The sequence below is a fragment of the Setaria viridis genome, chromosome 4 (genome assembly GCF_005286985.2).
Source record: "Setaria viridis chromosome 4, Setaria_viridis_v4.0, whole genome shotgun sequence".
NCBI lineage: Eukaryota > Viridiplantae > Streptophyta > Magnoliopsida > Poales > Poaceae > Setaria > Setaria viridis.
The window spans coordinates 667,420-682,007 of NC_048266.2; the positions used below are offsets into that span (position 1 = coordinate 667,420).

At 50.0% G+C, this 14,588-nt stretch overlaps 3 protein-coding genes across 3 annotated transcripts; 2 read left to right on the forward strand and 1 right to left on the reverse strand.

Annotated features, from left to right (window-relative positions):
* Positions 1-3,417: 3,417 nt before the first annotated feature.
* LOC117852282 (cellulose synthase-like protein D2) lies at positions 3,418-8,769 on the forward strand. Its single transcript, XM_034734298.2, has 4 exons — positions 3,418-3,796; positions 4,260-5,256; positions 5,736-6,543; positions 6,806-8,769. The coding sequence occupies exons 2-4, from the start codon at positions 4,295-4,297 to the stop codon at positions 8,561-8,563; spliced, it is 3,528 nt and encodes a 1,175-aa protein (XP_034590189.1). The 5' UTR covers positions 3,418-3,796; positions 4,260-4,294; the 3' UTR covers positions 8,564-8,769.
* A 1,374-nt stretch (positions 8,770-10,143) lies between these two features.
* On the forward strand, positions 10,144-12,931 carry LOC117852104 (dolichyl-diphosphooligosaccharide--protein glycosyltransferase subunit DAD1). The gene is made up of 6 exons (XM_034734045.2): positions 10,144-10,303; positions 11,212-11,321; positions 11,415-11,462; positions 12,276-12,363; positions 12,457-12,500; positions 12,586-12,931. Exons 2-6 carry the CDS (start codon positions 11,241-11,243, stop codon positions 12,667-12,669), a joined length of 345 nt encoding a protein of 114 aa, XP_034589936.1. The 5' UTR covers positions 10,144-10,303; positions 11,212-11,240; the 3' UTR covers positions 12,670-12,931.
* A 213-nt stretch (positions 12,932-13,144) lies between these two features.
* Positions 13,145-14,524, reverse strand: LOC117852101 (uncharacterized acetyltransferase At3g50280-like). The gene is made up of 2 exons (XM_072293130.1): positions 13,530-14,524; positions 13,145-13,412 (listed from the first exon to the last, which is right to left on the reverse strand). Exons 1-2 carry the CDS (start codon positions 14,522-14,524, stop codon positions 13,145-13,147), a joined length of 1,263 nt encoding a protein of 420 aa, XP_072149231.1.
* Positions 14,525-14,588: the final 64 nt, after the last annotated feature.

A 14,588-nucleotide genomic window follows, 5' to 3' on the forward strand; every position in this document is an offset into this window, starting at 1 on the left:
AAGGAGAAGCAATTCTCTGGAACTACACGGGCTCCCAGCTTTGCACTACAATCTACATACATCCGAGGTAGTGTCCCCCTTAATATTTAGCACCTAGTTCATGGTTTAGCTGGACATGGGAGAATGATGCGTTGACTCATCATTCTCCCGTGTCCAACTACTAATGTTGCAATCTCAGCAGAAAAACATGGTGGTTATAACAGATGGAAAGTACCTTCAAGTGGTGAACTATATCCCGGCGCCTTCCATTTCTACTGTAGAAGCTAAGGTGGAGAGAGATTTTTTTTCTCATTTTATTTGTTGTGTATGTTTCAGCTATTTCTGCCGGTCCCAATGGTTATATATAATGGCACTATATAAGAGCACCACAAGATACACTACAGTCATTATTTCTTGGTGGTTGTGTAATAAAATGCGACAACCCCGTGGGTTGCAGTGGTGACATTCAATAAAATAAAATTAAAGGATACAATATCAATTTGAGTAACTGTACACCCACTAATTATATTTGACAGTATGGTTTGGGTGTGGATGCTCTCAGGAGTATAGGCTAGGTGCATCTGGATACAGACATGGAGGGAGGGGGAGACGGGCACCGTGCCGCCGGCGCTGCATGTCGGGTCAAGAGCCACGGTTGGAGATAGACTGAGAGAGGGAGTGAGGGGTGGACGATGAATTGTGCCTGCGCACCGAGCGGTGCGGATAGGAAGTGCCGAGGATTTTAGGATTGAGAGTTAATCATGAACAAGTGAGGAACCCTTTTGTAAAACTTCTATGATGGTTGGAAGAAACATTTGGCCCATCAGATAAGGATTGAGAGGGGGTCCATTATATGTTCTAATTTAATCTATATTAACTGTACCTATGTTAGGGAAAAAATTGTAGACTAACTACTGCAAAATAAGCAAAATGACGATATGGACTTATACATACCAAGCTGAGTTGACCCGGTCCACGATCTCCATCAACCAAGCTCCGGTCCCTCCAACTATACTTAATAAGCAAATTAAAACTGGGTCAAATTAAGCATATGCTGCACCAAATTTCACATGATCCATCCATGTGGTGCCATATGGCAACAAGCAACCATCATCACCAGCACATACATGAATGACCGTGACACCATCATTTTTCCGTAGCGTCTCAATAGTTGTTTAGTTTCCTCATGACTGTGTGGCCAAGTAGGACGTCTTACATTTTAGGATTAAAAAAAAGGATATCTTCATGTGTGGTTTAATTTGAAGCCATCATTGTTGAGATGGTGGTGGAGCCGGTAATGCTAGCATGAAACATTGTGCACATGTATGAATAATGTACCTCACGATTATGAGATCAATTAGAGTATTACTTTAATTACTATGACCCGCAAATGGGACCTTGTTACGTGTATGGTATGTTATCAACTTGTTTACGTAGCACCGTAGCTAGACAGATACCAAAGCTGCCACGAATTGACGGATGGGGCAGCTGAACGCGTACGGCATTGGTCGTAGCGATCGAGTAAAACTATGTCTTTTTAAATCCGTGAAATAAACATAGATAAACTACCGTCTGTGTTTGGAGCAGACCATACTCCAGTGCTACACCACACCAGCACTAGTGATCATAGATTAGTATAACTAACTACTTTTTAGACTGACTTCTTTTTTGTTGCTGCACGTTTTGCAGTCTTTCCACAAGGGAAATCAAAGGAGGCTACTAGACTTGAGCAACTCCAGCCGACCTCGAAGCAACCCTATTCTAAATTTAAAGAGCCAAACTAAGAAAGTGGACTCCAGCAGGCTCTCTGCTAGGTTCCTTATTTTGGGGAGATCTCCAAATTTCCCTCCTCCATTCCTAGGGACTCAGGGGATGGGTCTGTAGGCTATTGCTGGAGTGGAAGATATTTTCCTAGCCACTAAAAAATAGAGAGAACCTTATTTGCTCTTTGGAGGCTTGATTTAAGGGTTATTGCTGGAGTTGCTTAAATTAGACCTTCGTAAAGGTGAAAGAAGGAAGTGCACGCCTAGTGTGGGACTGTGGTGCTGCTGCTGTTGGTTTTGTTCTGAAACCATGCTTAATCCAATCCGAATCGAAGTGAATTTGATAAGTACTTACTAGCTGTATGTACTTACTTTTAAATTATAAGTCTTTTTTAGCTTTACCTTAAATCAAACTTATCTAGTTTTAACCAAATTTGTAGAAAAATTCACAAATATATACTGCATATCAAATTAATTTCATTAGATACACCATGTGATATACATTATATTGCTAGTGCATTTATTTGATTGTATATATTTAACATGAAGCTCAGATGACTTATTATTTGGAAAAGAGGGAGCCATCAGCCGGCCTGGGTATAGATGAACAAGCTTACGGATCAATCAATGGATAGTGTTGAGGCTTGACATGCATCGGTCGAGATGCACGTCAGTACAGTGTGGTCCATGCATTGCATGCAGATGAAGTTAATAAAACATGATTATTGGATTATTCCTATGAAACAAGCTAACCGTACCCTGGCCGGCCGGCCGCAGGCTTCATTCAAAATGAAATCATATAAGTACTATCATGTCGTCATCACTACATAAACAACGAGTGCCGCTTCTTGTTGCTCTGGTCTGGTGACGGGGAGCAACAAACAGAAGCAAAGCATGAAGCATCGTAGCTACCGTATTCCCAGCTTGCAACTGGAAGTGCCATTTGCTGCTCCTGAATAGCATGCAGTCGGCAGTCCAACTGTCCATCCAACGCCCAAGCCGGCCAGCCTTGAGGGGGTGTTTGGCAGACGGGGGTTAAACTTTAGCCTCTATCACATTAGATATTTGATACTAATCAGGAGTATTAAATATAGGCTAATAACAAAATTAATTGCAGAACCCCTAGGTTAAATCACGAGATAAATCTATTAAGCCTAATTAGTTCATGATTTGACAATGTGGTGCTACAATAATCATTCGCCAATGATGGATTAATTAGCCTTAATAGATTCATCTCGCGATTTAGCCTAGAGGTTCTGCAATTAGTTTTGTAATTAGCTCATATTTAATCCTCCTAATTAGTATCCGAACATCCGATGTGACAGGGCTAAAGTTTAGCCCGTGGCATCCAAACGTCCCCAATCAAACTGATCATCGTTCGGTCAAACACAGCTTGCGTGTTGCTTGCTAGCGATCGAGCCCAGACCAGCTGCAAATCCTTACCGTGCCAACTTGCGCCAATGTTTCCAGCAAGCAATCCTTTTATGTTCATCCTCAGAACAACATAGGAAGATGAAAAAGAAAAACAAACGTCGCCGCCGCACCAGCTGGCTGGCTCTTGCAACGCGCTTCCGTGCCGTTGCTTGTATGCACATGATGACCCAAGCAAGCCAAAAGAAGCTTTAAGGCCAAGCCGCTCCCCTTTTGTTTGAATTTTTTTGGCACCGCCTCCTCGTCTGCTCAGTCCCATGTCCATGTGATGCAAGCGGTTGGATGCGTGTTTCCCCCATTTTCCTCCGCGTCCTTGCTCGTGCGTGTCTGCTACCCGTTCTTCCTCCTGCCTGCTCCTTCCTGCGGACTTCGTCTCCTCTTCCCCACTCGGAGCTACCAAATCCCACCCCTTCCCATCCCCACTACTACTAGTACTCCCCCTCCCCCTTCCCCTTCGCTCCGTTCTCCATTGCCACCGCCGGCTTGTCCCCTCCTCGCCCCTTCAGCTCCTTCAGACTTGTTCATCCAAGGAGGAGGAGGAGGACTGGAGGAGGGCATCCGCCGCCATTACTCTCACCTCACCTGCTTGCGCGTTTGACTCGTCCTCGACTCGAAGTCGAATGGTAAGAACCCGCTGGCGCTAGCTCTTGTGTTCTCGAATCTGCATCTGCGGGCTCGTGGGTGCCTGGTTATCGATTCGTTCATCCGTGGGAGTGTTGTTGTAATCTTGGGGGATTTTTTTTCAGTTAAAAGGTGGGATTTTTATTTCCGTTCGAGTGGCGTTTGTGCTCGTGCTCCTTTCTTGCTTTGGATTGCGCGCAGCGGCGAGGCGACGCCTTTTGTCGTCAGATTTGTGCGGCCCCGTCATTCATTCCTCCGTGTCGTTTCGCTGCCCAAGTTTGAATCTTGACCCGGGGTTCCGGCCGGCTTTCTCGATCCCTGTCCGATTCGCTGCTTTCCACTGGGGAAACTTTTGATCTTTTACCAAAAAATTACCATTTTTTCTTCATTCATATATGCGTGTTAAAGGATTGCTCTTTCTCATCAATCTCTCAAGCTTAATCTGATTTGTTCCTGCTCGCGCAGATCAACCACTGACCGATACGAGCTCCACTTCCCCCATGGCCTCCAACGGCGGCGGCGGCGGCGTCCTCCGCCACAGCAACAGCAGCCGCCTCTCGCGCATGTCCTACTCCGGCGAGGACGGCCGCGGCGCCCAGGCCCCCGCCGGCGACCGCCCCATGGTCACCTTCGCCCGCCGCACCCACTCCGGACGCTACGTCAGCTACTCCCGCGACGACCTCGACAGCGAGGTCGGCGGCATCGGCGACTTCTCCCCCGAGCACCAGGAGTTCCTCAGCTACCACGTCCACATCCCGGCCACCCCCGACAACCAGCCCATGGATCCCGCCATCTCCGCCCGCGTCGAGGAGCAGTACGTCTCCAACTCCCTCTTCACCGGCGGCTTCAACAGCGTCACGCGCGCCCACCTCATGGACAAGGTCATCGAGTCCGAGGCCAGCCACCCGCAGATGGCCGGCGCCAAGGGATCCTCCTGCGCCATCAACGGATGCGACGCCAAGGTCATGAGCGACGAGCGCGGCGAGGACATCCTCCCCTGCGAATGCGACTTCAAGATCTGCGCCGAGTGCTTCGGCGACGCCGTCAAGAACGGTGGTGGCGTCTGCCCTGGGTGCAAGGAGCCGTACAAGAACACGGAGCTGGAGGATGTGGTCGGCGGCGCGGCTGGGGCGAGGGCCACGCTGTCGCTGCCACCACCACCCGGTGCTGGTGGTGCTGCCGCGTCCAGGATGGAGAGGCGGCTGTCGATAATGCGGTCGCAGAAGGCCTTGACCAGGAGCCAGACTGGGGACTGGGATCACAACCGGTGGCTCTTTGAGACCAAAGGGACATATGGGTATGGCAATGCCATATGGCCCAAGGAGAATGAGGTGGAGAGCGGTGGTGGTGGTGGAGGCGGCCTAGGTGGAGCCGACGGCCAGCCAGCCGAGTTCACCACCAAGCCATGGAGGCCGCTCACCCGGAAGCTTTCCATCCCTGCTGGCATCCTTAGCCCATACAGGTATGAATCTTGATCGGGTACATGTGCACATAGAAGACTACTTTGATCATCATCAGATTTGAAATTCATTGTTCTGTCTATGATCCATTTGGTTTTATTTATGTTCAAAATATGCTACACTGATTGTTAGTCAAACTTTGATTGGACCTGGATGTGTAGATTAGTCCCAGTTGTTATGTTGTAGCATCTGTTGAATAAACTAGTAGGTTAGGTGAGCTGTTAGATACTTAGATCTGTGCTTCTTCAGATCTCTTACTATCTTCCAAACATATGAACTTAACACTTAGTACTATATTCAATTTTGTATGTCTTTGTTGTTGAAATTTCTGAACGCTCCCCAACTTGTGACTGTTGATATCCTCAACAGCGCAATAGATACTTGCATTGGCACACATGTTTCCATTGAGTTCTGCTCATAGATACACAATTGTTTCATAACAATGCTCTGTAGATTAACCTTGTTTTGTTGCTTCCTGCAGGCTTCTCATTCTAATCCGTATGGCCGTGCTCGGTCTGTTCCTTACATGGAGAATTAGGCACAAGAATGAGGATGCAATTTGGCTGTGGGGCATGTCTGTTGTTTGTGAACTCTGGTTTGGCTTTTCATGGCTGCTTGATCAGTTGCCAAAGCTGTGCCCTGTGAACCGAGCAACCGACCTTGCTGTCCTCAAAGACAAGTTTGAGACCCCAACACCGTCGAACCCTACTGGACGATCAGATCTACCAGGGCTTGATATATTCGTGTCCACTGCTGATCCAGAGAAAGAACCGCCATTGGTCACAGCAAACACTATCCTTTCCATCCTTGCTGCTGACTACCCTGTGGAGAAGCTTTCTTGCTATGTTTCTGATGATGGAGGGGCTCTCCTGACATTTGAAGCCATGGCTGAAGCTGCTAGTTTTGCCAACATGTGGGTTCCTTTCTGTCGCAAGCACAACATTGAGCCTCGCAATCCTGAGAGCTACTTCAATCTGAAGAGGGATCCATACAAGAATAAGGTTCGTCAGGATTTTGTCAAGGATAGGAGGAGGGTTAAGAGGGAGTATGATGAGTTCAAGGTCAGGATCAATGGGCTGCCTGAGTCAATCCGCCGTCGCTCCGATGCTTACCATGCCAGGGAGGAAATTAAGGCGATGAAGAGGCAGCGAGAGACTGCTCTTGATGATGCTGTGGAGCCTGTTAAGATCCCTAAAGCTACCTGGATGGCTGATGGCACGCACTGGCCTGGTACCTGGATCCAGCCTTCTGCTGAGCACACACGTGGTGACCATGCTGGAATAATTCAGGTATACATATTCTCTTTTCCTAATTCTACCTATACATGTAGAGAATGTATCACAACTTAAGAATTTAAGCATCTCTGGTACAGCATTGGCAAATCTACAAATTTGATAGCTGCATATGATCAGTAGGAAATATAGTTAAATCTATGGAAAAAAAATTGGTAGCTGCATATAATCAGTAGGAAATATAGTTAAATCTGCTACTCTAGTAAGTAGTCAACAAGAGAAAAGGCACACAATTGATCGTTGTTGTTTTGTGCTACAGGTGATGCTGAAACCTCCTAGTGATGATCCCTTGTATGGCAGCACTGGTGAAGAAGGCAGACCTCTTGATTTCACTGAGGTTGACATCCGTTTGCCAATGTTGGTCTACGTGTCCCGAGAGAAGCGCCCTGGTTATGACCACAACAAGAAGGCTGGTGCGATGAATGCCCTAGTCCGTTCATCTGCTGTGATGTCAAATGGCCCCTTCATCCTCAACCTCGACTGTGACCACTATGTTTACAACTCCCAAGCTTTCCGTGAAGGCATGTGCTTCATGATGGATCGTGGCGGTGACCGTATTGGCTATGTCCAGTTCCCACAGCGGTTCGAGGGCATTGATCCATCAGATCGGTATGCTAACCACAACACTGTCTTCTTTGATGTCAACATGCGTGCACTGGATGGTCTCATGGGACCAGTCTATGTGGGCACTGGCTGTCTCTTCCGCCGTGTTGCGCTATATGGATTTGACCCTCCACGCGACAAGGAACATGGTGGCTGCTGCAGCTGTTGCTTCCCCCAGAGACGCAAGGTCAAGACTTCAGCTGCTGCACCGGAAGAAACCCGGGCACTGCGTATGGCAGACTTTGATGAGGATGAAATGAACATGTCATCATTCCCCAAGAAGTTTGGTAACTCGAACTTCCTCATCAACTCTATTCCAATTGCTGAATTCCAAGGGCGCCCGCTAGCTGATCACCCTGGTGTCAAGAACGGCCGCCCTCCGGGTGCTCTCACTGTCCCCCGGGACCTTCTTGATGCCTCCACAGTTGCTGAGGCCATCAGTGTCATCTCATGCTGGTATGAAGACAAGACTGAGTGGGGCCACCGTGTCGGTTGGATCTATGGTTCAGTCACAGAGGATGTGGTCACTGGATACCGGATGCACAACCGTGGATGGAAGTCAGTGTACTGTGTAACCAAGCGCGATGCCTTCCGTGGCACTGCACCCATCAATCTCACTGACCGTCTCCACCAGGTGCTCCGATGGGCTACTGGTTCAGTGGAAATCTTCTTCTCCCGCAACAATGCGCTGCTCGCAAGCCGCAAGATGAAGTTCCTTCAGAGGATTGCATACCTGAACGTTGGCATCTACCCGTTCACATCAATCTTCCTCATTGTCTACTGCTTCCTGCCGGCGCTCTCCCTCTTCTCGGGGCAGTTCATCGTGAAGACACTCAACGTGGCCTTCCTGACCTACCTGCTGGTGATCACCCTGACGCTGTGCCTTCTGGCAGTGTTGGAGATCAAGTGGTCAGGGATCAGCCTGGAAGAGTGGTGGCGTAACGAGCAGTTCTGGCTGATCGGAGGTACAAGCGCCCACCTTGCTGCGGTGCTCCAGGGGCTTTTGAAGGTGATTGCGGGCATTGAGATCTCCTTCACGCTGACATCCAAGTCGGGCGGCGACGACGAGAACGACGAGTTTGCGGACCTGTACATCGTGAAGTGGACCTCGCTGATGATCCCGCCAATCGTGATCATGATGGTGAACCTGATCGCCATCGCGGTGGGGTTCAGCCGGACCATCTACAGCGAGATCCCACAGTGGAGCAAGCTCCTGGGTGGTGTGTTCTTCAGCTTCTGGGTGCTGGCCCACCTGTACCCGTTCGCCAAGGGGCTGATGGGGAGGAGGGGCCGGACGCCGACCATCGTCTTCGTCTGGGCAGGCCTCCTGTCCATCACCATCTCGCTGCTGTGGGTGGCCATCAACCCGCCGTCGCAGAACTCCCAGATCGGTGGATCATTCACGTTCCCGTGAGCGATCACTCTTGCATGAATTTCTTGCGCTGGTGGGAAGGGAAGTTCTGACTGTTGAAATGATTAGGTGCTTTTGTTGGAATTGATAGTACTATATATATCATGAGTTACCATAGTTCTTTTGTTCTTTAATTTTTGCCCTGTACCAATATGAGAATTGGTTCTGTTGGACCATGAAACGAGTACAAATTTCCATGTTCCTGGCTAGCTGTGTGTGTTCTGGGTATTGGGATGCCGCTTGTGCTTCATTGGCTACTCTGAGTTGGCATGTACCATGTCAAGTCATCAGCAAGGACAGTGAAAGCTCGGCACCTACTCTACCAGACTTGTGGCGTTGCTGGGTCTGCAAGACCAGGCAATTGGCTGTCGCCAGCAACCACGCCACTTCCACACGGATTTGTCTGACCGCGTGCTGCACCGGCATGAAGAAGAGGTCAGAGCTCTTGCTAACACCTTTCTGTGACCCATGAAGAATTGGCATGTACGAGCGAGAGAGATTGATAGAGAGGTTTAGATAGGGAGATTCACAGCGACACTCCGTGTGTCCGTTGAACATAAAAATGCCCCCTTTTACGCTCAGTCAACGGGATTCAAAAAATGCTGATGATTTTTTTAGGGAAAAAATGATTACGGTGAATGGAAAGCTATCGCTCTGTCCGCTTCAGCTTATCAGCCGGTTTATCAGCCACCAAATAGTATTTTTTTCTCCCAACAAATCAGCCGTTTCAACTTTTCAGCCGGTTTACAAGTCCAACCGAACAGGACCTATATAACTTCCGGTAGTTTTTCTGTTATTGGACTTCCAACGTATGAGATTCGTGCACGCATCATTGACCGTTGCTGAACCCTTGCACAGCAGTGCCCCAAGCCACCGCTGTCGTCTCTCCTGTGTGCGTGCTGGCCTCGTCGGCCTGACGCCGGCCTCCCCCGCAGGCGGTGGCCCAGCTCGCGTAGCCGCCGCCGCCTTCCCTGCCCTGATATCGCGCACGGACGGCACCGACCCAGCTCACGGCGATCCCGCTGCCGGCCCCGCCGTCGTGCTTGGGCGCCGCCCTCCCCACGCGCGCCGCTGGCCCCACCGCCCGCGCTGGTGCGCCGCTAGCCCGCCACCGGCCTACCGTGATCGGTGGAGAAGATAGAAAAAAAAAACTCCCCCCCGGAATGTTGATTTTTGTTTTGAATAATGTTGAATCTATTTTGTCAAAATGTTGAAACATACAGTGGAAAATGTTGAACGGAGTAATTTTTTTCAAAATGTTGATATGTTATTTGCGCAAATGTTGAATCTAGTATTTTCTGATGTTGGTCTAACTTTTACAAAATATTGAATTTAGTTTGTTGAGATTTTGATTTAATACATTAATTGAGCTTAATGGGGTTTTAAAGTTGTCAAGCTTAACCAGCTTCCACGGTTGAATTTAGAAAATTCTGAAAGGCGTGCGGATTGAGACTCAAATCATGAAATCTCAGTTATATAGGAGCCCCCATTCAGCCTCAGTGAACATTGGGCTCAAAGCCTATTAAAATAAATAATGGGCTCAAAAGTGTAAGAGCCCATTAATCCCTCTGGTACGGAGGCCCAAGCTCGCATCACCCACCATCGTCATCTGCCTCGGCCTTCCACCAAGTCGCCAGTCGGTCGCCTCCTCCTACTCGCCGTCGTCGTCTCTCCTCTTCCCCTCCCGGCGGTCGCGCGGCACCGGGGCACGCGACGCCACCTATCTTCTTCCTTGTCTCCTCGGTAAGGCTCCCCGACCCTACTCTACCTCTCTGGATCGCTCGTCCTGTTCCGCGGGATCTCCTCTTCGCGGAGCCCATCAGATCTAGGCCTTCTTCTCACCCATTCTTGGGTGGGCGCCGCAGCTCCTTCCGGTCTGCTGCGTTCTTGTTCACAGACTCGTTTGCTGCGTAGATCACGGCATCTTTTGCCGTCGGGCTTAGATCCGCTGCCTGCCAGATGTAGTAGCTCGGGGTTTTGGAGCACCTGCCTTCTCATCCCTGCTGTACTGCGTGCTGTGATGCCCGCGCGATAAATCTTGAGCGATTCGTGCGTTTCTACTCGTGCTGGTTGCGCGCCGTGCCAGTCTGTATGCCCCGTTTCTCAATTTTTCTCCACTAGGAACTCAGGATTGCGATAAACCCTATAACGATCTGAGAGATGCAACGTCGGGAAATCTTGTCTTCAACCTTGCCTGGATTTTGACGCCCCGCCCTGTCGAATTAGGTGTCCCCTTTCGCAGTTTGGGAACAACAAATATTCAATTTCTAGGTGCAGCCACAATTACTGCTTAGCATGTCCAGCAGTCTCCCAATAAATGTTCCCAATAACTAGTTAATAGGGATATCCCAATATCACTTTCACCGTTATTGGGAGAGTTGCTTTTGCAGTCTCCCAACAATCTCATCCCAATCCAACTACCGTATTGGGAGAGTCACAGCTCCTGGAGAAGGGAAAGGTAAAGGGAGACTGCTGGAGCACTATTTTCTTATCAACTCTCCCAATATGGTTGTTGGATTGGGGAAAGGGAGACTGCTGGAGATGCTCTGATGCCCGTATCTTAGCGTTTATAGAGTTTTTTCCACATTTGATCCGCTTTGCTAATGTCCGGGCGATCTGATTATGCTTTGCTTCCTGTCCTTTCCGCTTAGCTTCGAGCGGCAGACTACGCTTCTTCAAGATGCCGAGGGCCACGAGCGACGCAAAGCTTCTGATCCAGTCCCTCAGCAACGCATATGCTGCCACACCAACAAATCTTAAGGTTGCTTCATTTGACCTCCACTGCCACCTGTGGTTTCAATTATTATTAGCTTGATCCTGACCCTTTCAACTCCTTGCGCTGATATTTCTGCAGATTATCGACCTGTACGTGATTTGTGCTGTTGCTACTGCCCTTATTCAGGTAAGTTTTAACATTTCTGTGTTTGCTGTGAATATCACTTCAAACAGATTTGGAGGCTCAAATACTAACCTCAACAGTTTCTAGTGTGTACCCTAGTATCTACCAATGTTTCTTGTTGCCGATTTTCACATCTGCATAGTGTAGTAATCTAGTGTCTGGTGATGTTTGAAAATTTTGCCTGACCAACTTATAGTGTATACCATCTTGTACCTAGAGATATTTCCTGTTGCGGATTTTTCTATCTGGATAGTGAGATGTTTCAAAAAATTACCTGATCAACTAATAGCGTATACTATCTTACATCTGGATATATTTCCTCTTAGGTGTGGATTTTAACTAAATATATATGGAATTTGTTGAAAATTTGGCAAGTCACATTACCTAGTCATTTTGTCATAATATAACAATGGGTAGGCAGGCACCAGAAAAAAAGAGTGAATTTGCTACTTTTTAAAGACTAATACCGTGTAATTCTTTTATTACAACAAGCTATCGACTTGCAAATTTTTTGCTCTGCCTATCGGCTGGCCACTGGATTGTGTGGGTGTAGCGTAGCAGTGTACTTGTTGCTGACTGTATGTTTTTTCAATCTTTGATTGGGTAGATGAACTTAGTAGCTGTCATTTTTAAGAACCAAGTTCTGAGTACAAGTTTTCATGTGCACTTGCTTTTTACCAACTGAACATTGTTATTCAGTTTGCAGCTCTTCTCTTCAGTCATTTTTTTTGCAACATAGCTGGGAATTGCCCTTGGCATGCTAATACAAATGCGTTGAGAGACTTATGATTATGCTGTTTTGTGTGGCTAAAACAGGTTGCTTACATGGGATTAGTTGGGTCATTCCCCTTCAACTCCTTCCTCTCAGGTGTCCTTTCATGCATAGGAACTGCAGTACTTGCTGGTAGGTGTTTCTTTTCCCTTATCAGTCAGTTCTGGTTATCCTTTTATCTTTGTTGCACTGTAGAGTACTTGAACCTTTTGTTTTCTTTTTCAGTTTGCCTCCGTATTCAAGTGAACAAAGACAACAAGGAATTTAAGGTAACACTAGTTTCATCTTCATCTATTAGGATCATTTTACTTTTGAAATCTGGCATGACATTGCGTGCCAAAACACCATGTGCAGGACCTTCCCCCGGAGAGGGCCTTTGCTGACTTTGTTCTGTGCAATCTGGTGCTCCACCTGGTGATCATGAACTTCCTTGGATAAGCAACTGCTGAACCAAGTGGTTAAGATTTTGTAGCCCCAGATTATGGTCGCTGATCAGTGCGGTTTAATGTTTGGAACTGTCATAATGTTTGAGTATCCATATGATCTCTCACAGATTACCTTTGTAAACCCAGGATTCTTCAATGAACTGTTAGTCGAATGGACAGTATGTTTCACTTTGGTAGTTTGGTTGATCCAGTCTTGACAAAGTAATACCGAGCATTTGCGTAATTCAAGGAAGTGAAATGGCTATGTTACATCATTTTGGTCGAAGCATTCCACAGATGTTATTCGCCATGCAACGGAAATTTAGTTGTTTATTGATAGGAGATACACAAGTGCATATATGATACACGCATAAAAACATTGCTGTTCCAAGATTATGCATTTTGGCATGGATGTTGCAAACGACAACACACGATAACAAGTTGATAGTGATTTTTTTTTTGTTTGAACAATAATTTGCCAATTTGGACTAGTGATCCATTTTTCTCGCCAGCTGATGCGTCGCGTCCGGCGACACGGCGGCCCAGAACTCGCCGTCGTTCTCCAGCGCCGTCATGTGCTCCGGCGCCAGCGCCACCTCGACATCGCCGCTGCCACCGGCCTCCCGCCCTGGGAACAGCGACACCCTCCCGTCGTACTTAGCCGCCCTCCCGCTCCTCGCCGCCAGCGGCCTCCCCCACCCAAAGTCGCAGCCGTACACGTCGAAGCGTGGCGAGCCCGCGATCACCACGCCGTTCCTGTGCAGCGGCCCCGCTGCCACCGGCTGCACTAGCGCCGGCTCCGCCGCCACGCGCGCCCGGATGGCCGCGTCCGTGTGCGCCGCCACCGCGCCCCCCACCGCCGCCGCCGCTCACCCGTGTCCGCGCGACTGCAGGTCCGCCGCGCCCACGGCCTCCGCCGAGATGGCGTACACGCTGTTGCCGAAGTACCCCGTCGAGAGCGGCGGCCGGAGCCGCCCGCGGTTGTCGATGGCGAAGCGGCACGCCGTCTCCTGCTCCGGCCTCAGCCGCTGGGCGCGCGCGACGCACCGCCACAGGAGGGAGCTCAGCGCCTGGAACGTTGTCACGGCTGCCGCGCCGGCCTCGTCCCCGGCCGCCACGAGCTCCTGCCGCGCCCGCTCCTTGAGCGCTATTAGAGACTCTGCCGAGAAGTGGAGCATCCTTTCGCGCAGCTCCGGCGGCGGCGACTGCGTCTTGGTCAGCAGAAATGCCAGGTAGCGTAGGGGAAGCACGACCGGCGCCGCGCTGTCGCCGTCCGGCGACCAGCGCTCGAACCGGGGCCTGCGCGGCAACGGCGCGAGCCTGACGCGCGCGATCCGGGCCCACGCGTTGACGAAGTCCCAGAGGGCGGCGCCGTCGGAGAGCGCGTGGTTGTACGCGAACCCGACGAACACGCCATCGGCGAGGTCGGTGACCTGGACGACGAAGAGGGGGAGCTCATGGCCCTCGTAGTTGATGGAGCCGTCGAGCGGGAAGAAGGAGCGGACGACGGCGGGGACGTCGGCGTCGGGAGGGGCGACGTCGGCGACGGCGACGCCGTCCGCGACGGCGTGGAGGATCTCGACGCCCTGGCCGGCGCAGTCGACGGAGACGGAGCAGCCGACGACGTCCCCCTTGCCGTCGCGGTGCTGGTCAGTAGACAAGCGGCCGGCGACGGGGTAGTAAACGGCCAGCGCGTCGGCGAGCGCGGCCTGGAGGTGGTCGACGAGGTCGGCGGTGGAGATGGGTGGCGGCGCGAAGAGGAGGCCGTACTGGAGGTAGTCGGCGGGGAGCAAGGCGAGGTCCCAGTAGGTGAGCGGGATGCGCTCGTGAGGCCGCCGAGACGCCACGCGCACCGCCGGCGACGGCATCTCCGTCTTCTGATGAGAGTGCCTATGTCTTCTTTCAAACAAATACTACATTTGATTTGTCAGT

Bases quoted from the DNA above. Each gene is read 5' to 3' on its own strand.
- LOC117852101 (XM_072293130.1), bottom strand. From the start codon at position 14,524: ATGCCGTCGCCGGCGGTGCGCGTGGCGTCTCGGCGGCCTCACGAGCGC. The intron at 13,413-13,529 runs GTGAGCGGCGGC...GCCGCTGCACAG, and splicing joins CTGCAGTCGCGCGGACACGG to GAACGGCGTGGTGATCGCGG.
- LOC117852282 (XM_034734298.2), top strand. From the start codon at position 4,295: ATGGCCTCCAACGGCGGCGGCGGCGGCGTCCTCCGCCACAGCAACAGC. The intron at 5,257-5,735 runs GTATGAATCTTG...TGCTTCCTGCAG, and splicing joins GGCATCCTTAGCCCATACAG to GCTTCTCATTCTAATCCGTA. The intron at 6,544-6,805 runs GTATACATATTC...TTTGTGCTACAG, and splicing joins ACCATGCTGGAATAATTCAG to GTGATGCTGAAACCTCCTAG.
- LOC117852104 (XM_034734045.2), top strand. From the start codon at position 11,241: ATGCCGAGGGCCACGAGCGACGCAAAGCTTCTGATCCAGTCCCTCAGC. The intron at 12,364-12,456 runs GTAGGTGTTTCT...TTTCTTTTTCAG, and splicing joins AGGAACTGCAGTACTTGCTG to TTTGCCTCCGTATTCAAGTG. The intron at 12,501-12,585 runs GTAACACTAGTT...CACCATGTGCAG, and splicing joins AAGACAACAAGGAATTTAAG to GACCTTCCCCCGGAGAGGGC.